This window comes from Canis aureus, chromosome 1 (assembly GCF_053574225.1).
Source record: "Canis aureus isolate CA01 chromosome 1, VMU_Caureus_v.1.0, whole genome shotgun sequence".
In the NCBI taxonomy this organism is placed as follows: domain Eukaryota; kingdom Metazoa; phylum Chordata; class Mammalia; order Carnivora; family Canidae; genus Canis; species Canis aureus.
In genome coordinates this window covers 57,136,546-57,160,149 of record NC_135611.1, presented here as the reverse complement: position 1 = coordinate 57,160,149, position 23,604 = coordinate 57,136,546, and the positions used below count along the sequence as shown (strand labels likewise).

Sequence of the window (23,604 nt, the reverse complement as noted above, 5' to 3'; positions counted from 1 at the left end):
TTAAATTCAATTTGCCAACATATAGAATAATATCCAGTGCTCATCCCATCAAATGCCCTCCTCAGTGCCCGTCACCCAGTCACCCCATCCCCCTGCCTACCTCCCCTTCCACTATCCTTGTTCGTTTCCCAGAGTTAGGGGACTCTTATAGTTTGTCTCCTTCTCTAATTTTTCCCACTCAATTTTTTAAAGAAATGAAAGATTATGGGGTAGTTAGTGTCCTGCTGTCCTGTTCCCATCCTCTCTTTTCCCTGCCTGCTCTTTCTCCGTACCGGGTGAGCATTTCTCTCACCACCATCCGTGAGCACGCTGGGCAGCCAGTCCCCTGCACCATCTTCCTTGCGCTGCAGTTCCATTTATTCCACATCCTTGTCCCCTATTGCACCCTCCACCTGCCAGCCTCAAGTTCATTTTATTTTTTTTTTCAGAGTAGATTTTTTTTTAATTTTTAATTTTTATTTTTTTGTATTTTTTTTATTGGAGTTCAATTTGTCAACATATAGCATAACACCCAGTGCTCATCCTGAGTTCACTTTCTATATGAACAATTCACTTTCTGTTCTGTTGTTGTTCTTCTGTTGTTTAGGTTCCACATGTGAATAAGGTCAGAGGCTATTTGTCTTTCTCTGACACACGTCGCTCAGCAGAATGCCCTCTAGGTCCGTCCTTGTTGTACGCGGCAGGCCTCATCCTTTTTGATGGTTCCATTGCGCACGCACCACCTCTTTGTCCTTCTGTCCACCGACACATGGGCTGCTTCCAGTCGTGGCTGTTGTAACCTTCCTCAGTTTGAAATTGGAGTGTTTGCTTCCTGTCCGTGGCTTTACATCTGTTAATGCTACACACACCTTCCATAATCATCCAAATATGTTTCTGAGACTGAGCCATGCTTGCAAATGTGACTTCAGTCTGTTCCCGGTGGCTGTTACATGGTTTTACAGGAGGAACGTGCCATGGCTGCTTCACCCATCCTCTTGTTGCCGGAGCTCTGGGTTTTCCTGACTCATCCTGTTCCCTAACCAGTGGCATGCTGGATTTCCTTGTGTGCATCTGGAAGTGGGTGTTTGGGGGTGATTGCACACCCACCTTCTCTGTGCCTGCAGCGAGCTGTGTGCGGTACACACAGCGAGGGCAGAGTCTTGACTTTCTCTGAGGCTGTCTGTCCTGCCTCTTCCTGCAGGGGATGCTGTCCTTCCTTCCTGTAACTCAGTACCTGATTGTGGCAAGTACTTTCCCTGGAAAGAAATACTGTGCCTGCCGACTATTTGCTTCTGGTGTAGCAGCCAAAGCTGGGGTGTGGAGCGGCCTTCATGCCTCATTCCTTTCGTGCTGGCTTATGTGGCCCTTTGCAAACTGTCCGGCCCTCTGGGGGTGTGCGACCTGGGCAGCCACACTTCCTCCGTTTGGGGGATGCCCCATGGAAGCTGCTTGAGAAAGGCCCTTCCCCAGGCCTGCTGCTTGCTTGGGCTGCAGCTGCTTCTCCCATTGGTACCAGTGTCAGCTGGGGGTGGTGACTCTTGGAAACTGGCAAGGCTTCAAATGATGGGACACCGAATGTCACATGGGCCACAGGCACGCACGCCCCTCAGCAAAGCTGTCTGTGTCTCTGGCAGGGCTCTTGGCCCTTCGTGTGGAGCAGAGCCAGAGAGGGTATGCACTCAGCAGCATACCATGCAGCCTCCCCTGCCCTTATTCTCCTTCTGAGCCAAAACTGGCCCATGGCCCGTTTGCCATGTGAATACCTGTGCCTTCCCTGGTCCACCTCACCCCCACTCCCTGTGATTTCAGCTGTGGGTGGTCCCTTTGCTTACATGATCTGCTGTCTCTGACACACCCCTCCTGGTCTGTGCTGTTCATAGAGCTTTCACACGGCTGCCCCTGTGAAGCAATGGCTTTCTGCCCCATTAACCACCCTGCTGGATGATCTCACGCAGTTTATCAGCAGGAATGTGCGGCAATTTGTGGCATCTTTGTGTCATCACTGAGCTTCACTTCAGACCTCTCCTGTGACTCAGCTCATTTTGTTCCTTGAGTCTTCCCATTCCCCCCAGGACCTGCTCTCTGAGTCATCCCTCTGGATGCCCATCTCTGTGCCTGCATATCATGCCCTAGGCCCCAGGTGAACGTGCGGCGTTCACCTACCTTGGAAGGTCCAGGCTGATGGCCTGCTCATCCTCAGCCTCAGCCTCAGCCGCCCCACAGGCTCAGACTTGGAGCCCTCCCCACAGCTTTGTCCATCACCGGCCTGTGCCTGCTCTGCTCAGCCACCCCGAGGTCTCCCCTGGCCCTGCTTGGGCCAGGATCACTCGTAAGATGGCTAGAAGGTTCTTTCCTTTACTAAAGTATTGTTAGGGATCTTTGAGGACATGTGTTTATTAAACCAATAGTAACTGCTTATGTTATCCTTTAGAAAATATTAAGGGGACACCTGGATGGCTCAGTGGTTGAGCATCTGCCTTCGGCCCAGGGCGTGATCCTAGAGACCCGGGATTGAGTCCCACATTGGGCTCCCTGAATGGAGCCTGCTTCTTCCTCTGCCTGAGTCTCTGCCTCTCTCTCTCTCTATCTCTCATGAATAGATAAATAAAACCTTTAAAAAAGAAGATAAAATATTAAGAACATATGTGTAAATGGAAATACAGATAATTTTTATCCAGTTAGATATCATTTAAGTATACGTAATTATTTTAGAATAAGGAGAAAAATTTGCTTTCTCATAGACAGGAATGAATTATTTTGGGCTTTATATGATATATCTTCATGAAGTTTTCCTAAAGGAAAAGTTGAGTTTCCTACAGGAAAATTAAGGTAGCAGACTGGTTCCTTTGATGTTATAAAGTATAATTATTAAGTGATATGAAAACTTTTTTCATATTCAACTTTTTCAAGACAGAATGCTTTGTCATGGGAGGGAAACAAAAAGACGGGTTATCTTTATTTTTCTTTCAGATATAAGCAGAAGAGCAGGTGCAAACGTGTCTTCAGGCTTCCTACGACTGGTAGGACAGAGATTACCAGTTTATCAGCTGTCAACGACTTCTATTCCTGTATCCTTGCCCCTGCCATTGGTGTTTTCACATCCTGGGCACCCTCCTCCCACATGAGCATCTGCTGAAGGCCCCAGCCTCAGGCGACATGCTGAGCACTGGGACTTGGGGAGCTCACGTCTGCTGCAGTAATTGTAGGTGCAGCAATTTCATCTCAAAGGAAAATAGACATTGATGCCGCAGAGCATATGATATATAGCAGGGTGATTTAACTTGGTATCTCTGGTCTGTAGTTTATGCATAGTACTTTTTAGAAATTTAGTACTTTTTAGAGATCAACTGCTATACCTGCTATGGGCCTCCTTCCATTAACTGGAGTTTGCCTCATGTCTGTGGAGGCTGAGAAGTACCTGGGGGATGGGCCCTGGGGAGGGCACGTGTGGAATCAGCACTGGGCGTTATATAAATATGATGAATCCCTGACCCCTACCTCTGAAACGAATTAATACACTATGTGTTAATTAATTAAACTTAAATTAAAAAAAATTTAAAAAGAGAAGTAACTCTTGAATATAAAATTGAGCCCAAAAGTTTATTTATTTTTATTTACTTTCTTTGGTTAGCATCATTCTTTTTAATTAAAAAGCATTGATTTTTATTTATTTATTCATTTATTTTTAAAATTTTTAAAAAAATTTATTTATGATAGTCACACACAGAGAGAGAGAGAGAGAGGCAGAGACATAGGCAGAGGGAGAAGCAGGCTCCATGCCGGGAGCCTGACGTGGGATTCGATCCCGGGTCTCCAGGATCGCGCCCTGGTCCAAAGGCAGGCGCTAAACCGCTGCGCCACCCAGGGATCCCGATTTTTATTTATTTAGAAAAAAGCTCCAATCTTTAGGAATTCATATTATAAAATTTTAATTGATTCAGAGGTCTAAGTGCTGTTCTTTTTTTTTTAACTTTTTAAAAAATTATTTATTTATTTATTTATTCATGAGAGACACAGAGGCAGAGACACAGGCAGAGGGAGAAGCAGGCCCCATGCAGGGAGCCCGACGCGGGACTCGATCCCAGGTCTCCAGGATGGTGCCCCAGGCTAAAGGCAGCGCTAAAAAGCTGAGCCACCCGGGCTGCCCGAGTGCTGTTCTTTTGATGAGTTTTATAGTTGAAATTTCAGAAGGACAGATATAAGGTGTTAGGGTTTCTAGTGTGTTTTAATTAGAAATGTGGTATTTTTTTATGCTACGCAGCAAAACACCTAACAGAAATGTGTCATTCTGAGTATTCTAGCCTTGAATGGCTATTTCTGCATATTTCAGGGTTAGCATTGGGTTTATTAGTGGATCAGGTAATCTTTCTACCATGGTTACTATTTATGACAGTGTTCTGGGCTGAACACTGGAGGTCGGGTAATTTTGGTGGTCACACGAGCCCTAAGCTCATACACTGCTGCTCTTGTACTGAATGTATGGAGTTAGTGATGCTCTGCTGACAGCAGACCATGCTGTGAGGTGCATGCTCTCTGAGGGCCGGCCCTGGGTGCCACTATCCACGTCAAGTTTGCACAGCCTAATTTTACCCTCAGACTTGTCTTCTGAGCTCAGCACCCATATATTCAGCTGCTGTTCCATCTCTTGATGTGTGTATTTCTTGGACATCTTGAACCTCATTTCACTGAAGTTAGACCTCTGGGCCTCCCACCTAGAGATGTGTACCACCTGGGTCCGCCCTTGTCTGCAAACCAGATGGGGGGAGTGGGGCTGTGACCACAGCTTCTGGGGAACTCCAGTCATAGCTGGTCATCCTTTGGGTGTCTTCTGGGGTTCCAATAGTATTAGCAGAATAAGCAGGATTGCTCACTCCTTATGGTGGATTGTTGAGAGGATTCCCTAACTGAGTCCTGAAGATCTTGTGCTCACAGCCGGCCGGAACAGGACTCTGGAGGTTTTCGACCTCAATGCAGGTCGCAGTGCAGCCATGACAGTGGAAGTGCATTCACGGCCTGTCCACCAAATCTGTCAGAATAAAGTGAGTGAGCTTTTGATACAGTACATATCATTTGTAAAAATTTATGTTTAAGGTGTTTGACAACTACAAAATGTGTGATGCAATTTTGATAACAGTTTGCGACCAAACTCAATGCTAATTTTTAGTCATTGTTAAATTTTCTAAGCCTTAATGTTTGACCTTAGAAGATAGTTTAATGTCATATGGAATGTTAACTTTTGTCTTTGACTATTTTATGGGCCTATTTTTCAACTTTACTAGTAATGCATTCACATTTAAACCTTAATGGAGGGTTTGGGTGTATCAGGGACTAACTGGATTGAGTGAGTCATGTAGATCCTGCAGGAATACGAAGCCTTCAGGAATCAATAGTTTATCTTGTTAAGATGTACCTATTCTCTTTTGACAGAGAAGTGGTTTAAAACTACTCATAGCTGAGGGCTACAGACTTGAGATTAGACGGGTTGGTGTTTTGATGAATCCATTGTTTCATAGTTTAGCTTGAAAGGCACTTTGCTGTCCCAAAGGGTATCTAAGAGATTTATGAACAAAACTTTTGTTTTTAGGACTGCAACTACCATTTTGATTTTTGATATATTTGCAATAACTTTGCCAATTGAGAGTTTAATTTATAATACCTTCTGGAACCTGTATTATGATTTCAAGGGTATCATTGTTTTTCTTATAGGGAGGGAGGGGCAGAGGGAGAGAGAATGCTAAGCAGGCTCTACCTCCACCATCACCACCATCATTACCATTACCACCATTACCATCACCATCACCACCATCACTACCGTCATCACATCACCACTACCACTACCATCATCATCACCATCACCACTATTATCACCCACTACCATCACTATCATCATTTTTTTGTGTATGGAAAGTGGTTTGTTAACATTTCCAGTATAAATCCCTATTTCCTTTTTCTTTTACTTGCTCTGTTCTTTCTTTCTGGGATTTATCACAGAGCCATGAAAACTTGATCTAGATGAAACTTGGTATGAAAATCTGAAAAATCTCTGTCTGAGATTTGTTTTTTTCACTTGATTACAAATTTGTTTTAAATTGTTTCAGCTGATTAAGTTGGAAATAAAAAATATAGTTTTGGAGTTTTAAATGCATTTTACTTATAAAAAATAAAACCCTGGTTTTAATATAATGGTAAAGATAATCCTTTTAAAGTTAACTAATTTTCTCATATTTTCAAAAGAAGTTATTTCATTTTGAAAAATGACATGATGCTATTTTGTCTGCCATCTTGGGATTTTCTTATTTTCATGCCTTTCTGTTTCCATTTCATAGAAGACTTTTAAACCTTTTGCACTCATTACTTTTCTTGGTTGAGGAATTAAATAAGATAATGCAGGCAAATCTCTTAACATGGTCTCAGTTCATTAAATGATAGTTATTCTTCCTATTTTTTTGAAATGTGAATTTATGAAGGTTGGTGGGCATTACCTTAGAAAACTCTGACTTGTCAAATGCACCTAATTTTGCACAATCCCTTTGTTCCTGTGAGTGTTAAGGGCAAGTGCCCAAGAATTTGCTACTTCAGAAGCTGAATTAAGAAGTTGCTTTCCAAGAAATTGTAACACAGAAGGTGGTAGTTGTGGACGTGGGTCATAGTGACACAAAGCTGCCTGTGGCGAGTGCCATCATGTGAGACGGCAGACTGTGGCCACAGTAATGAGGACGTTGATTGTGTCTCGGGAAGACTGGAGAAGGTTACATTTGCCTGGGACTCCACCTTGTAACTTATGGTCAGGTAGAACTTATTTTAGGAAGATGGTGAAGGCACATAAAATAGACAGGTTGCCTTAGCCCCTGCAGGTGGTGAGTCTGGGCTAAAAGCTGGGTGGTTGCCTCTGCTCCCTTAGGCCCTCCAGCCTGACTCCCCTGCGTAAGCCCATAGAGCAGGCTGGCGTGCATGAACGCCCTGAGCACGCCCCGCGCTGCCACGTGCCCGGCCCCATGTGCAGTCTGTCGTCCATCCTTCTGCCCCAGCTGCCACCTACTGCCGTTTGCTGTCTCCTCAACCCAGCCACACTCCTACTGCTAAAATATAAATACTGCTTAAATTCCACAAGGTTCCCAGCACGTCGATGTAGAATCAGACTTGGCATGCAGGTGCTGTCCTCCTCCTGTCTCAGGCTGGGCATGTGATGGAACCTAAGTTGCTGGGCCAGGCCCTTTCCTTGTGCCATAGGTGGCTCCTGTGGGATGTGGCAAGCCCAGGTGACCCTCCAGGACAGGGGGAGGCACACCCTGCACTTTTCCCTGTCATGCTCTTACACATGCACATGCCACATGTGCTCCCACGTGGCAGATGTTGCGTCTTAGCATGCATGAACTCAGCCCTCATTCATAGACGTGGAAGCTGAGACCTGAAGTGCCGGTTCCCTGAGGTGCATCGGCGGCGTCTGGCCGCAGAGCTAACGGTCTCAAGTCCCCTGGGCTGCTGTTGTCTGGGAGCCTTGTCTGGCTTCTCTGTACCAGGCTCGGGCTTCCCCCCACCGAGATAATGAGCTTTATGAGCAGGATTGTGACCCTATCAGTCCACATCTACAACCCTTCACCACGGTGATGTCTTGGGGGATGGCCGGCACCTGCCCCTTGGTCCTCACCAAGCTTGTGGTCTGGACTGTACCAGGACTTGCAAGGGCACATACATGTATATGTGTGTATATGTGCATGGACTCATGTGTAGGTGTATGCACATGTGTGTCAATGTGTGTGTGAATGCATATGTATTAACCTAATAACAAATTCATTTAAACGTATCTCTCATCAAGTCTGCACCTGGTGCTGCTCTGAGCACTGGGATATAGGTGTGTGGGAGAGAGTAGAGCCCTCACACTTGATGAATTTGTTTCCTTCTAAAGAAAGAAGTGGGTTCACTTTCACACAGGTCAGGTACTCCTCTCTGAGGAGGTGATGTGGGCAGCAGGTCCGTGGGGCAGGGGAGGGAGCCAAGTGTGCACCGGGGGAGCAGCATCTAGGGAATGGGCACCATTCACATGCAGGCCCATGTGATGAAGCCAAGGGTGGGAGCTGGACTGCAGATGCAGAATCCGTGACTGGGGGCAGGGGATGGTCCTCTGGGCTTGCAGGCCCTGGTCACAGTCTGGGTTCAATTCCAGGTACAGGGCAGTCATCGTGAAGGTTGAGCAGGAAGGTGAGTGACCTGCCTGGATGTGCATGAGCGATGTACACCTATGTGTAATACCGATGTTGGAAATAATGAAGTTGTGCCACGAGGTTCCAGCTGGAAGGGCTTGTGCTTGTGCTCTGTCCCCTGTGGGGAGTGCGCTGGTGCTCTGCAAACATGTGCTGCTTTAGGAGCTCCCACCAGTGAATAGACAAGCTGGAGAGGAAAGAGGGGACGTGCTCCTGGGCAGTAGACCAGCCAGGGAGTGTCCATAGTGGCTGTCCTAGTGCACACCTGGCTCCTTCAGCGGCAGACAGCTTCATGTCATAGGGCCTTACACTGAACTCTGCTCAGATACCAGCTGGGGCCCTGGCTTTGTGGCTGATGTGCCAACGGTAGCCTTGGGGACAGGGGTTTCTGACTTAGCCTGTTTTTAGGGCATGGTGTTGGCTGCAGGAAGGGTCCTCTTCCTAGTGGACTTGGGTCTCCAGGCCTGTGTCTCTGTGTTTGGGGAGCCCCCTAACAGATTCCTAGGAGACTTCCCTTCAGATGCTACCAGCAGCCAGTACAAGCCATTGTTGTGAAGACAGGGCTGTCCCTCTCCTTGGGTGACACCAGGACCATTCCGTATGTCCCTCTCATAAAACCTTTCCTTGTTACACCTTTTAGTGCATTTGCTTTAGGAAACTGCTTAACATGTCTTCTCCATTAAGTAGCAGCATATGTAATGACCAAACAACAGCCTGATCTACCTCAAATTGATGTGGTCTTCCGGCAATGATTGTGATATTTTGGGGATCATTGTGGTGTGCTCTTGGATGAGAGGTGTCATATTAGGAAAAGTAGTCCTGAGGTTTTTATGGGAAAATGACTAGTTTGACCTCCTAGGAATACATTTCTGAGTGGTATATGGTGAAGGGAAGGGAAGGAGTGTAAGGTTTCAGAGGCTCACACTGTATCTTAATAGCTTGTTTTTCTAAACTTCTCTTAAATTCTTGTTCAGTTACACAAGATACATCAAAGTGTTCTGACTACCCACAGCCACATGGGAGCTGCTACCCAGGAACTGTCCTGTAACAAGTCCAAATTTACGAGAAACACAAATCCTTCCTGGCCCAAATGTCATATTTCCAGTAAAATATAAAATAGGTCATTTTGAATTTCCCTTAAGGTTAGGACAAGAGAACTGTATCTGTCACACACCAGTAATGCTCCTTTGCACTCATCCCAACGCACGGTCCTGAAAGTCACCTCTCCTGACAACTGCCTCATGTTGTGGTCAGATAAGCAGACTGTTTAATTTGATCACATTAATGAGAATATCACATGAAATAGTCAGAGCTGTGTTTTTCTGTTTTTAAATTGTGTTATGTCATGAGGTGGCTTATTTTTATAATGAAAAGGCATACATCTTTTATGATTTATTGATCTCTTTAAAAAATCATAGTTACTCCTTTTTCTTTATATATAATAAAACTTTGACTATTACTTTTTTCTATGCCTGAGTAAGATATGTGCATTTTTGTGATGTAAGTATATAATGTTATACAGCTAATTTGAACTGAAAAGTTAAATATGTGAAGGTTTAAATAGTTTTCTAATGAAAACATTTTATCACAAAGAAAACTTTAGATTTTCAGAAATAAGTCATTAATATCCATGTGATTGCCTTAAAATATATTACTTCATTATCTTTAGATCTTGTATTTTGTTTTAAGAACTGAAATGCTTGTGGATACAGACACAGTTCTGCTCTGTTTCTTTGTCTCCTTCTTTGATTACTACAACTGAATTTGATGTGACTCTTTCCCAAGTATGCGTTCAAAATACATTCTGTATTGTGTGGTGTGTTGTCCTTTTACATAATAGCAGCAAACTATACCTATCTCTGTCTACCTGATTTTTATTCCACATTACAGGTATGAATTTAATCCATTCCATTTTTTATACATTTATGATGTATGCATTTAAACCTATAAATTTCCCCTTGAATTCTGCTTTAGCTGCACTTTACCAGCTTTAGCTTGTGTATTATTATTATTTAGCAGTGGATGTTCTCTAATTCCCATTATGATTTTTTTTACCCTAGGGTTTATTTAGATGTGTGCTTTTAAATTTCTATATGTATGAGCTTGTTTTTAGTAAACTTTTTGTTACCGATTCCTACTTTTATGGCATTGCGTTCAGAGTGCATCATCTATGTGACACTGATTCTCTTCTATCTGTTGAGGTTTTTTTTTTTTTATCTGTTGAGATTTTTGTATTTCTTGAGAAACTTGGCTTTCTGGTTGATTTTTATGGATATCATATATGTGTGCCTGAAAAGAATATGTTCTTGCTAACCGTTGGGTACATGTTTGCATAGATGTCCATTGGCCCAACCTTATTAACTGTATTTAAATTATTCAAGTTTCCAAATTTTTGCATTCCTAATTGTTTTTTTTTTTTTAAGATTTTATTTATTTATTCATTAGAGACACAGAGAGAGAGAGGCAGAGACATAGGCAGAGGGAGAAGCAGGCTACCCATTCAGCGGGGACCCCGATGCGGGACTCATTCCTAGGACTCTGGGATCACAACCCGAGCCGAAGTCACCCCCACCTCGTGCCCTCCTCCCCTTCCACCACCCCTAGTTCGTTTCCCAGAGTTAGGAGTCTTTATGTTCTGTATGCCTTTCTGATATTTCCCACACATTTCTTCTCCCTTCCCTTATATTCCCTTTCACTATTATTTATATTCCCCAAATGAATGAGACCATATAATGTTTGTCCTTCTCCGATTGACTTACTTCACTCAGCATAATACCCTCCAGTTCCATCCACGTTGAAGCAAATGGTGGGTATTTGTCATTTCTAATGGCTGAGGAATATTCCATTGTATACATAAACCACATCTTCTTTATCCATTCATCTTTCAATGGACACCGAGGCTCTGTCCACAGTTTGGCTATTGTGGACATTGCTGCTATAAACATTGGGGTGCAGGTGTCCTGGCGTTTTATTGCATCTGCATCCCTGTTTTTTTTTTTTAATTAGAGAACTGTATTAACATTTCTATGATTATAATCTTGTCAACTTCTTATAATTCTTTTGATTTTTGCTCTATATATTTACAGGCTGTTTTTTGTGTGTGTTTAAGTTACACTTCTTATATTTTTATATGTAGCATTCCTTTTATAATAGTTACAAACTCTTTAATGAGGTGTTCTATATTTTTTCTAGTACTTATATAGTCTTGCCTTCTTTTATTTAGTATATGCTATTTTTCTCCACCTTTCACATTCAGCCTTTAAAAATAATGCTCTAAGTGTTTTTCTTGAAATTCAACTAAGAATCTCTTCTTTTTCTTTACTTGAGTTTAGTCTGTTTGCAATCAGTATGATTACTCATACATTGATCTTATTTTGTGCTTTCTCTTCAACATTAAAGAAAAAAAACTTCTGTACTTTCTATTTATCATGAATTTTCTTTGCTTCTTCATTCCTTCTTCCTTAGCCTCAATTGGATTGATTGAAAATAAATTTAATTCTCCTGTTATCTCTGTAAACGCTTTTGGTTTTTACTGGTTAGCTTTAAGAAACAAGCACTGCTGTGAAGTGTTGTAACCATGCATCATGTGTCTGCCTTCCTTTTTAAAATTTTTTTATTTATTATTTTTTTAATAATAAATTTATTTTTTATTGGTGTTCAGTTTGCCAACATACGGAATAACACCCAGTGCTCATCCCGTCAAGTGCCCCCCTCAGTGCCCGTCACCCAGTCACCCCCACCCCCTGCCCTCCTCCCCTTCCACCACCCCTAGTTCGTTTCCCAGAGTTAGGAGTCTTTATGTTCTGTATCCCTTTCTGATATTTCCCACACATTTCTTCTCCCTTCCCTTATATTCCCTTTCACTATTATTTATATTCCCCAAATGAATGAGACCATATAATGTTTGTCCTTCTCCGATTGACTTACTTCACTCAGCATAATACCCTCCAGTTCCATCCACGTTGAAGCAAATGGTGGGTATTTGTCATTTCTAATGGCTGAGTAATATTCCATTGTATACATAAACCACATCTTCTTTATCCATTCATCTTTCGATGGACACCGAGGCTCCTTCCACAGTTTGGCTATTGTGGACATTGCTGCTATAAACATTGGGGTGCAGGTGTCCCGGTGTTTTATTGCATCTGTATCTGCCTTCCTATTAAACTAGGTCTGTGTCCTTATGCTCCATGCCTTGCAAAGTGCCCAATGTTGTAGGTGATCTCTTATGTTTGCTGGGTACCTGTTGGATTGTTTGGATGTTGAGAGTGACCAAGCTGTCCTGGCCTTGTGCTGGTTTGTAGACTGATAAGCTATTTTGGGAGTACTGGCTGGGTGGCCTCCAGTGGATTCCTCACCTGAAATGGATATAAAATAGTTCACATCTCCTAAGTTTGTTAAGAGGATGAAATATTCAGTGTTTAGAATGCTGTTGGCTCAGAGTTAATATTCTGGTAGCTTGTTACTGAATTTACGTAAACCTTCATTTCCTATTTGTAACTTAAAAGGAACCTCAAGGTATGTGTACACTGTAAGGATAAACGCTCTCAGATATATTTTACTAAATATTTCTTAATAATTTGGATATTCTTGGCTTGAAAGGAAGATGGACTTTGTTATTAACCATAATTGTTTAATGTTTGGGGCCAGAGATATTTTAAGTCACTGCGACTTCTTCTGACAGCAGCTTGAGGGGAGGTGATGATCAGATCAGAGGCAGGTCCTCAAACGGACCCCAGGCCGTGACACATGCATGGCCTCAAATAAGCCAGTGCTCAGACTTCTGTACAGGGCCTTAGGATGGGATCAATAACTAACCTCTGGTTTCAAATGCCTCATTATGGGCATCTTTCAGATAATTTATTGAAGATGGATTATGATCTATACTTAAAAAATCTGGTGTGTTAATATGGTAGTCTTTTGGTCTTTTATTTTATGTTTATAACTTTTGGTGGCATTTCATATCTAGGAAACATACACCAACAATTTGTAAGGTCAAATGTACCATTAGTAATTATTCATAAGACAGTTTTTGGAATCCAATTCTGAAATTGTTATAAATAGGAAAAGAAAAAAACCTTGTGTCAGTTTCTTACTTTAGATTCACTGTCCTTACATGCCATGGTATAATGTTTATTAATTCAGCCTTTAAAGAACACATCTTGTTTCCTCCCCTTATGATCACAGGGATCATCATTTACGACCCAGCAGCACGAGGCTTATAACCTTTTCGCCACCACCGCCAGTGGTGATGGCATAAAGCTGTGGGACTTGAGGACCCTAAGGTAAGGTCCGCCTCTGCCTGATATCGTAGAGCTCCCCGGAGCCCAGCTTCATGCTGGAAAATGCTTGTGAAGGCTTTCTTGGGGTGGCTCTGGCTGTCCCAAAAGGTGGTGGAGATTTTCTCTGCACAACTGTTTTCAGTTCCCTGACATATGTTACAATGACAGGTTGTATATAATACTTTATAAGTACTTGGTTGTGGCACTTGACCAGCCTTATAGAGTGTTGCTCCTCCCAAAAGTCTTTGAATCACTGATCCAAATGATTTATGATTTAAAAATGTTTGTTTTATATTTTTAAAGATCTCCAGAATAACCTTCTTGCCTTTAATAACTCATGTGAGTGCTCTCTCCCACTGCTGATTTGGTCATTGTTGTAAAGACAGGCTACCAGTCAGTGACCTTTTCCCTAATTTGCATGAAAATTAAAAAAATCATCTTTTTCTCCTGGTGTCTCTTTTTCTCCTTATAGATCTGAGCGCCGTTTTGAAGGGCATCCAAACCACGGGTACCCATGTGGAATTGCTTTTAGCCCTTGTGGACGCTACGTGGCTTCTGGTGCTGAGGACAGACATGTAAGTGCTGCCGTGGTGTGTTTGTTGGTCTTCAGTCATGGGACCCTAGACTTGTTCTTGTGGAAACTGCTTAGTATTATCGCACATGAGGATACAAATCTATTTTAAAAAACCTTGGCTACTGGCCAGGGTTTAAAACCTGCAAGTAATAGTATTTTGATAAGAATAATGTGTGAGCTATGAAAGGCCCTCATGCATTAATTTTGATGAATCATGATTATTTTAAACCCCATTCACACATTAATTTATTTATTTATTCATTTATCAATCATTGCACAAATTGCCTTCATGTGAAAGGCATTGCTACATGCTGCATGTTCTGTGAATCACCAGATAAAACACTAATAAATAAAATACCAGATCAAAGTATTTAACTGGGAGTATTCCTTTCTGATGTCTTAGGGAACAATGTACTTATTTGATTATTATTTTTTCTAACCTTCCAAAGAAATGCCTTTATTCACAGGACTTAGGAATGGAAAAGAAAAACAAAACTCTAGAAAAAGGGAATTTCAGAGTCAGCCCTGGTGCAAGGAGTACTTGGCAGGTCCAGGCTGCAATCCTCCATGCTTCCTGGTGGTCACTGCCAGGTAGTGATGACGTCCCACGACTTGGTTGGCTCCCTTTGGGCCACAGCACCTGACCCTGGCGACCTCTCAGCCCCCAGTCAGCCCCATCAGCTCTTCATCTTACAGGATTTTGTAATGGCCAAGGACTTGCTCTGGGGGCAACTGGTGCCTTTTGTGGTGTAGAGTCTCTCATTGGGAACCACAGTATTGAGGGTGTCACTGATCAGGTTATACTTGAGGTTCTGGTCGTTGGCGGTGCTGGAGGTGAGAGATGGAAACTCGCCTCAGTGGGCCAGGGCTTCCGCTTGTCATCGGAGACAGTCGGAGCCATAACCCTGGAAGCACTGTTGGTCATTGCTCATCATCACACCATGGCCTTCAGCGACCACACCATGGCCCAGTGGGCCTTCCAGCAGCTGGCCGCCAGTGCTCTCCAGGTGGAGTCCCCTGGCCCCGTGGATGTGGTTGGTGGTCCTTCCTGTGCTTCTGAAGGGCAACCTTGGTGAGAGGAATGGACAGATATGGTGTCCAACTCACAGGAAGTGTGTTTCACAGAGCAAAAATGTCGAAATCCAAGTTCACATGTGGTGGTGTGGAGACACCAGAACATACAAGCGCAGATGGAACTTCCTCCTGCCAGTTGGTAATGGGTTGTTAATGTACAGAGAGATCACATGGGCTTTTTTAGTGGACTGTGTCACAAACGGGGCTGTTTTGCTGTCCTGAGATCACTTTTTGATCTGTGAGAACTTGTCCATCAGAAGATGTCTGTCCCCTGGGCTTTGCTGCAAGGTTTCATGATTCTAGAGGGACTTTTCCATAACTCCACAAGCCGGCTGTGGTCAGCAGGCAGCATGAAGGTGACCAGAACAAAGTCCAAATGGAGGTATTTTCCATTTTCATCTTTTTCTGCTGGAGGACCCCCTTCTTTCTCCAGCTCCTTCCTATAGCTTTTAATATTCTTCACCATCAGAACCTTCTGGGTCAGATCCTAGTGGTTCAGAAAATGTTATGTGATTTTCTGAGAGCCAACAGCCAGTTTCAATGCTAAAAACATTTTTCGTTGGTTTGCACACTCATCTGGTAAAAATTCCAACACTAATTTTCTGTCACTTGCATCCATCCACTTTTTTTCAAAGTTATTTATGAGCACTGAATTCTCAATGTCAGTGACCCATTTCACTTTTCCTGCCACAATTCATAGGTATTTATGGTGCCAACAGGAATGACCACTTTCTCTTCAGCTTCAGTGAATCCTGCATCACATCCTTACCTGATGTCATACTGTTTTCCTGTCACTTCCTCCTGTGGGCAGGCACAGTACAGAGGAGTGCAGAGCATGGTGGCTGTGGGCTGCGCCCCAGCTGGCCTCCAGTCCCATGGGTCTTGCCAATGTATTTATTTTATTTTAATTTTTAAAATTGATTGTCTTAAATTTAATTAGCCAACATATAGGACATCATCAATTTCAGATGTAGAGTTCAATAATCCATCAGTTGCATAAATTGAATTTAAATTAAAAAATTGATTTTTTTAATTTTAATTTTTCTTTCTTTCTTTCTTTTCTTTTCTTTTTAAATATATATATATATATAGAGAGAGTGTGTGTGAGCACTGGGGGAAGAGCAGGGAGAGAGGCAGAGAGAGACTCCCAAGCAGATCCCACACCTAGTGGTGCAGCCTGACTTGGAGCTCCATCCCACGACCCTGAGATCATGACCTGAACCAAAATCAAGAGTCAGGATGCCTGGGTGGTTCAGCGGTTGAGCGTCTGCCTTCAGCCCAGGGCATGATCCCAGAGTCCCAGGATTGAGTCCTGCATTGGGCTCCCTGCGTGGAGCCTGCTTCTCCCTCTGCCTCTGTCTCTGACTCTCTCTGTGTCTCTCATGAATAAATAAATAAAATCTAAAAAAACCAAAAACAAAATCAAGAGTCAGATGCTTAACTGACTGAACCAACCAGGTACCCCATACAGAAAAACAATTTAGAGGGAAAACCAAAAATCACATTATTTTCTTGTTGGTGGTAGTGCCAGCAAGGTTTTTGTTCAATATTGCAGAAAAAAAAATCTAAAATGGTGGCAAATATGTCATATGGTCAAATAAATTTTACTTATTTTAATTATTTAAGTTGCTTATGAGCACTTAGCTGCATAGTACATTTCAGAATACATTGTATTTTTTGAAAAAAACCTAAACTATCTATTTCTACCCATTTTCACATAATCCAAATACCCCATTTAGATAGGCCCAGCATGGAGCCTACTTAAGATTCTTTCTCCCCGTCCCACTGCCCTTTCCCCCATCATGTGTGCGCTCTCTAAATGAATGAATGGATAGTTTCTCTATCCTGTCATGCACCCTAAAATGTCTTACTAATTCAGATCCACCCATTAAGTTAAATTCTCTTTTGAAACATCTCATTATGTATCATGGCTTAGTGGCTTTCAGGTAGGATATCAAATTCATATTTGCTTCAAAGGCTTGAGCATTACTTGGATGTTACCTAAGAAATCCATGAGATAACTTAAGTATGGACCTATTTTTAAGGAGCCAAATGCAAGTCAACTGTGTAGATTGAATTTTCTTGAAATTTTTGATCCCTTCTTCTTTTATTCAATGTATTTGTGAATTCAGCTGAAAATATGAAATTTGAAATTAAGAGTATAAAGTCACAGAGACATTGGAAGTAGAAAGATGAGAAAGCAAGCTGATGTGAGAACACTTAAGTCTAAGGTAGACATTAAGGCTTAAACCATTACTAGAGGTAATAAGGGGCATTTAATAATGATAACAATGCCAATCTATATAGAAAATATCATAATTCTAAATCTATATTTACCTGGTAACGTAGTCTCAAAATATAAAAAGCAAAAGTGATATAACCCTAAGAAGAAAAAGAAACATCCTCAATTATAATGTAAAACTTCAACAAGCTTATTGTAATGGTTAGAAAACAAATTATTGCTGATTATAATGCTTTTCTGCTTAAAATATTCTGCTGGTTCTCCAATATTATGTAGGATACTGATCAGTTATCTGTATGTGGTAAACAAGAATCTCCATGATGTGCTCCAGCTTGCCTATTGAGCTTTGTCTGTTTTTTTTTTTTTTGTCTTCATTGATCTTTATTAAATGAAGGACTCCAGGGCAAGCAGGAGGGAATCAAGAGCAACAGCAGCAGGAGCAAATATAAAAGTATAAAACGTAAAGTGCAGCACTGGGGAATGTGTGCTTATGGGGCTCATGCTTACGGGAACCTTGGGGACACAAGGCTGAGGACTAGCCATAGCCTATCCTCTAACGGAACCTAGACCTGAGGGGCCTGTGCAGGGCTCTTTGCTGGGGGTGGAAGTGGTTTGAATGGGGCCCAACCTTGGGCCTTGAAGTAGGAGACCAGCTGTGTGGGTACTTCTGCAAGCACAGTCTGTGCCAGTGTCTCCCGAGGGGCATTTTGGAAGCGGCGGTAGGGCACACGGGTTTCTCCTATATGTCCTATTTTCTATTCCGTGGTGTCATATAAAGTCCGGATATGACAGTTCTTTTATAATACAACAAAATGAGAGTGAAGCAAAAAAAATTCTCAGAGACAAGAGACCACACAGAAAAATATGTATACTATGCAGATGAAACTGACCATGTATTTGAAAATAAGGGAAGGAAATTAAGAAAACACATAATCTTTAACAGAACAGCAGAAACAGAAAAGTTCAGAAATAATACTACTAGACACAGGACTATGTGAAATGAAAACTGATAAACATTAGGAAAGCATTAGAAAAAAAAATTTCAGAGATAAAGACCACACTTGAATGAATAGAGTAGAAAGTAGATACTCCAGAGAGCACAATAAGGGTAAAAGAAGATACAAAGGAGAAAAATAATTAAATACTTCCATTCTCTATAGGTAATTTGAAACCTTAACGCTTCTGCAACTAAAACTTCAAAGGTTTTCCTGTACGTAGACAATCATATTATAAAATTATTTCAAAGAATAAACAAATAATAATTGTTAAGACACCCTAGAAAAAACAATTATGTTGGGGAGATCTTGCTTTACCAGTTATTGAAACACTCTTAGAAAGCATCTATTTAAAAAAGTGTGGGGTGCACCTGGGTGACTCGGTCCATTAAGTGGCTGACTCTTGGTTTTTGGCTCAGGTCACGGTCTCCGGATCCTGGGATCCAGCCCCGTGCAGGTGCCAGGATCTGTGCTCAGCGGGGAGTCCGCTTCTCCCTCTCCCTTTGCCCCTCCTCCTGCTTGTGCTTTCTCTCTCTCTCTAAAAATAAATCTTAAAAAAAAACAGTGTAGAATTGATGTACACTTATGAAAACAGGTATTTCCTAGCATCAGCCAGTGAAAATGTTCAGAAGCATCGACATTCCAGCCATTGCCCTTCATGACCTTGTGGGAGCCTCTACCTAGCCCACTGATGGAAAACCAGAGTTCTCTGGATGAATAGCTGCTTTCAGGTCTGTAGCAAAAGTTTAAGGATGAGCCAGGGGCATCTCATGCGAAAGATGAAGAAATTGAGGAGTGATCAGTCATATAATACGGCTGCAGGAAGCAACATTAAAGGCTATTGGCCAGAGAAGGTGTAGTTGAGCTTTGAGAGATTAATGACTGCAATTAGTTTTAAAACATTATGTATCTAAAATCTCACAGTTTTAAAATAACACTCCAATAAAGAGACCAAACCTAAACAAAGCCTTATTCATCCCCATTTGATGGTTCTTACTCAGAACCATGTCTCTCTAAGGAAAATAACCCAGCATTTGTCTTGCTTTTCCTGTTTGGACTGTGCTTCAAGTTAGCCTGATACCCTCTTTGAAGAAGAAAAGTTATTTTTTAGGAAATAATTCTAGACAAGTGAGATGAATGGCAGAATTAGAAAATTACCCTCTTGCAATCTTAAAAGTAATTGACTTTGGCAAATGTCATCAGTAGATGAAACTATCAGATAAAGATTGATGGCCCCAAGGCAGCTTGAATAGATGTTTCTCCAAAGAAGACATAGTAGTGGCCAACAGGTATATCACTCATCATCAGGGAAGTGCAAAACCAGTGAGATATCACCTCACACCTGCTAGGATGGCCATAATCCAAAAACCAGGAGATAAATGTCAGCAGTGAGCATGTGGAAAAATTGGAACACTTTTGCACTGTTGGTGAGAATGCAAATTGGTGCAGCCACCATGGAAAATCATGTGGAGGTTCCTTACAAAATTAAAAATAGAACTACCATAGCATCCAGTAATTCCACTCCTGGGCATTTATTCAAAAGAGTTGAAATCCATATTTTGAAGAGAGATTTTCCCTCCTATGTTGCTATAACATTATTCATAATAGCTAAGATGTGTAAACAATCCAAATGTTTATTGATGGATGAATAAAGAAAAAATGTGGTGTATGCATACAATGGAGTGTTATTCAGCCTTAAAAAAGAAGGAAATCCTGCCTTTGCAATGACCTAGATGAACCCGGAGGATATACTGAGTGAAATAAGCCAATCACAGAAGGTCAAATACTGCGTAATTCCACTTACGTGAAGATTCCGAAACAGTTGCACTCATAGATGCAGAGAAGTGGAATGGAAGCTGCCAGTGGGGATGGGCAGTGGGGAGAGAGACGTTGGTCAAAGGCACAGAATTTCAGTTGTACAGGACAAATTGGTCTAGAGCTCTGCTGTAGAACACTGTGCCCGTAGCCAACAGTACCATATTGTGCACTTACACATTTGTTAACAGATAGACATCATGTTAAATGTTCTCACTAGAGTTAGAGAAAATATTGATGGAGCTCTCCAAGGGATGTCATGCTGTCACAACCCAAACCTCCTGACCAACATAGTGTCATTGAGCGCACAACAGTTTAAACATTATGGACATTACTAACGCCATTTTGAGAAGCACACCACGTTAGTATTCACCATAAAGTATTCTTGCTAAAAACCGCTAGAGTCTGAACTGAATCGAGTCTTTATAGATCATTTCTGGCTTATGGCACCTACACAGGATGACGGAGCCAGATGCAAGATGTCACACAGAGATGAACAGACAAGTCCTAAGTGGAAGAAGGGATTTCTCCAAGCAGCAGTGCTGGAGAGACGTACCAGCAGCGCACAGATCTTGTTTGGTTCCTTGTGCAAGGACACTTGAGGACACTGGGAGTGTGTTGTGCATGGTGGGACCTCTCCAGGGCTTATTTTATTCTAGCTAGCTGTAAAATGTGTTCAATGTCTGCATTTTTAGAGATTCTTGCAAAGTACGCAGGACATCATCTTAAAGCAATTTACTAAAAATACTTCACATTTCTTTAATCACAAAAACTGAGAAGAAAAAGGTAAAGAACAAAGATATGATAGTTGAAGCAAGTATAACAAAATCTCAACAGTGTTGTGTTTGGGTTATGCACACATGGGCTGGTTATACAATTCTCCGTATTTTGTGTATATTTGAAAGTCTTCATAATAAAGCCAAGCACTGACTTTGGGAATAGAAGCAGACATAGAGGACCTAGGTTTTTCCATCGTGTGAGACCCCTGTGCAGGAAGGAGGGCCCTCAGGTTCAGGAGAGGCTGGCTCTGTGTCCCAGCCTCAGACTCCTCAGCAGTGCGCCCTGATGTCTGCCCTGTGGATAAAGTGGACTCTGTAGCTGCATTCAGTGATGCTTGCTAGAATCTCACGGTATAGAGACCTTTAGTGGGACTGGCGTACTCCATCGGGGTATCTCCAACATACAGGTTGATAGAAGCAGCATTTTTGCCAGATCCCTCTGCCCCGACGTTTCACTACGTGATCACATTTTCAAAGAATGAAGTAATGGATCCTTAGAGATGACTGGTTATGTAACTGGTCATAGGTCCAGGGTTGCTGAAGGAGACCAGGCTGTTATTAGAAATGGAGCTGATGAAGGTCCATGCAGGACTGTTAGAGCTGCTGCCAGCCCAGGCGTGTGACTGCCCAGTGGGTGACCAGCGGCCCGTGCCGTGCCAGTGACCCCTCGCACGGCCCTGCAAGAGGAAGTGGCAGGGAGCAGGGCAGAGGGCATCCCTGTGTCTGCCAGACCAGGGTGGAGGTCGCCGAGAGAAGGCGGTCGTGTGTGAGTGAGAACCCAGAGCCCCGTCATGAACATCCCTTGTTCACTTGGTGGAGGTCAAGTAGCTTCTGGGCCAAAACCAGCAGCTTCCTGACTGAATCCTGGCTTCTGCTGAAAGCAGGCAACGTTTCTGCCCTAATGTGACTTCTTAATAATGCCTGTGTTAAATAGTGAACATTTGGGTCTCCTGAGAAAACTTTACTTTTTTTAATGCATGCGAGCTAAAAATGCAGTGGTCTGCAGCAACATGCACAGTTCTGGGAAACATCTTTTCTGGAAACATTTTAAAAAGTAAGTGAGTGACCATAGTGTGACCGTTGACCACCCCGTGGACAGTATCACCGCTGTTAGGAAGCTTCAGGACTACGGTGTGAACTTCTGTTTGCAATTCCTTTTCCCATTTCTTCTGTGGAGAAAATCCAGGCAGAGGGAAATGAAGGACATGTTTCAAGAGTAATGTAAGATGGAAAAATGGAAGGAGCTTCATCTTCGAGGATACGATTCAACAGAATCACAAAATACTTAGAATGAAGCTGTCTAGTCCTGTTGGCAGCAGTACCTTTGGTCCCTGACGGCGTCAGAAACGTTTTCAATGGTGAAGCGCTTTCCCAGTGCCCTCCTGGTTTGCCGCATCCTCATCTTGGGCCTGCACAGCACGGCCCCTTTGTGCTTATTACCTTAGCTTCCGGGTGAGCCTTACTTCCTTAGGATTTATTTCAAGTGTCATTTGTTTCTTAGCACATTTTAGCTCCGGTTTATTTCCCTTTGATGGGGAGGAGCGGCTTCAAATTACTACTATTGGCTCTGCTAGTAAACACAGTGTTCTGCACACAGATGGTAACAGATCGAGTCGTTTGCAGGTTGATTCCTGAGTTTTCAGCATCAAACAAGGTGCATCTTGTCTGTTGTGGTGGAATTGTTGCCGCTGTTTGCAAGTGCAGCTTGTGGCAAGTGCGTATCTAATAAGAGACTTCTGTTATTTGCACCTGCAAGACTGCTGTTTTCACGTTTAATCTTTGCCGTGACCAGAAAGATTCACTGGAATTCAGGAACCTCCCTGGAGAAAAGAGATGTGTCATTTAAAAGCACTTTCATTAGAGAACATGAAAGGCTATTTCTTCAATGACCCTTGTCTAGACTTCCTTCGCAAAATCATGGCATCATTTTGTGTGGGTTGTGAGATCCGTGCAGATGCAAGGCAGCCGCTGATTCCCATTCGAAATCCAGCAAAAACACGAGTCTCAGGAAGGACTTTTCCAGATACTGGTCTGAAAAGAAAGGCACGTTGACCTTCCCTGTGCTCTAATTTCAGAGCCTGTACTTGTCAGCTTGGTGCTCCTCTGGCCTCCCTGGGGAGGACGGGGTCGGGGGGCGCTCCGTCTCTGCCGAGCCCGGTGGCCGTCCCTCCAGCTCTGTGGGCACATTCCCTGGAGTCTCACCACGTTGACCAGAGCCATCAGCTTGTACTTGACTCTTCAGTAATTGGGTTTATGTCCCACATTGTACTGAAGCTGGTTCCTGAAACATTAGCACTGTTGGCCTGATTTCCTCACCTCCCGGCCTCTTTCGTGCTGTTTCTTATTTCTTGAAATCCTTTGCTCTCATGCTTCTCTCCACGTTTGCTTCTTCCCTCATGCTTCCCACTCGTCCCTCATCTTCTGTGGTAGCTCACGGCCCTTGTCACCTGTCACCATGAATGCTGGCCCGTTTCCTGCATCCCCAGTACGGCGCAGCTGCTGGCTCTCGTCATGCACTGGTGGTCACTTCACCGGGAGTGTGCAGACCTGTGTGTCATTTCTCCTTGCAGCCATTCTCAGGGGGTTCTGGTGGCTTCCCTGGGGTGATGCCCCAGAGGTAAGATGTTTGCTCCTTGTTTCTCTCTGTGGTTTGGGATCTAGAG

General features: G+C 42.9%; 1 protein-coding gene and 1 pseudogene across 29 annotated transcripts in view; one reads left to right on the top strand and one right to left on the bottom strand.

Moving 5' to 3' along the window:
- The window catches only part of WDR27 (WD repeat domain 27), a 214,781-nt gene that overhangs the window by 108,110 nt on the left and 83,067 nt on the right, over positions 1-23,604 (top strand). For 26 of the 29 annotated variants that reach the window (XR_013381271.1, XR_013381260.1, XM_077900308.1 and 23 more), the window contains 4 exons: positions 2,950-3,047; positions 4,897-5,018; positions 13,368-13,465; positions 13,935-14,037. Coding sequence is in view for 25 of the 29 variants with exons in the window: in XM_077900308.1 (XP_077756434.1) it covers positions 2,950-3,047; positions 4,897-5,018; positions 13,368-13,465; positions 13,935-14,037 (421 nt within the window). In the remaining 4 variants the exon portion in view is untranslated. Of the gene's footprint in view, positions 1-2,949; positions 3,048-4,896; positions 5,019-13,367; positions 13,466-13,934; positions 14,038-23,604 lie in introns of those variants that run through there. The other 3 variants (XM_077900400.1, XR_013381352.1, XR_013381345.1) reach the window with 3 other exon arrangements.
- On the bottom strand, positions 14,494-15,947 carry LOC144294668 (polyglutamylase complex subunit TTLL1 pseudogene; annotated as a pseudogene).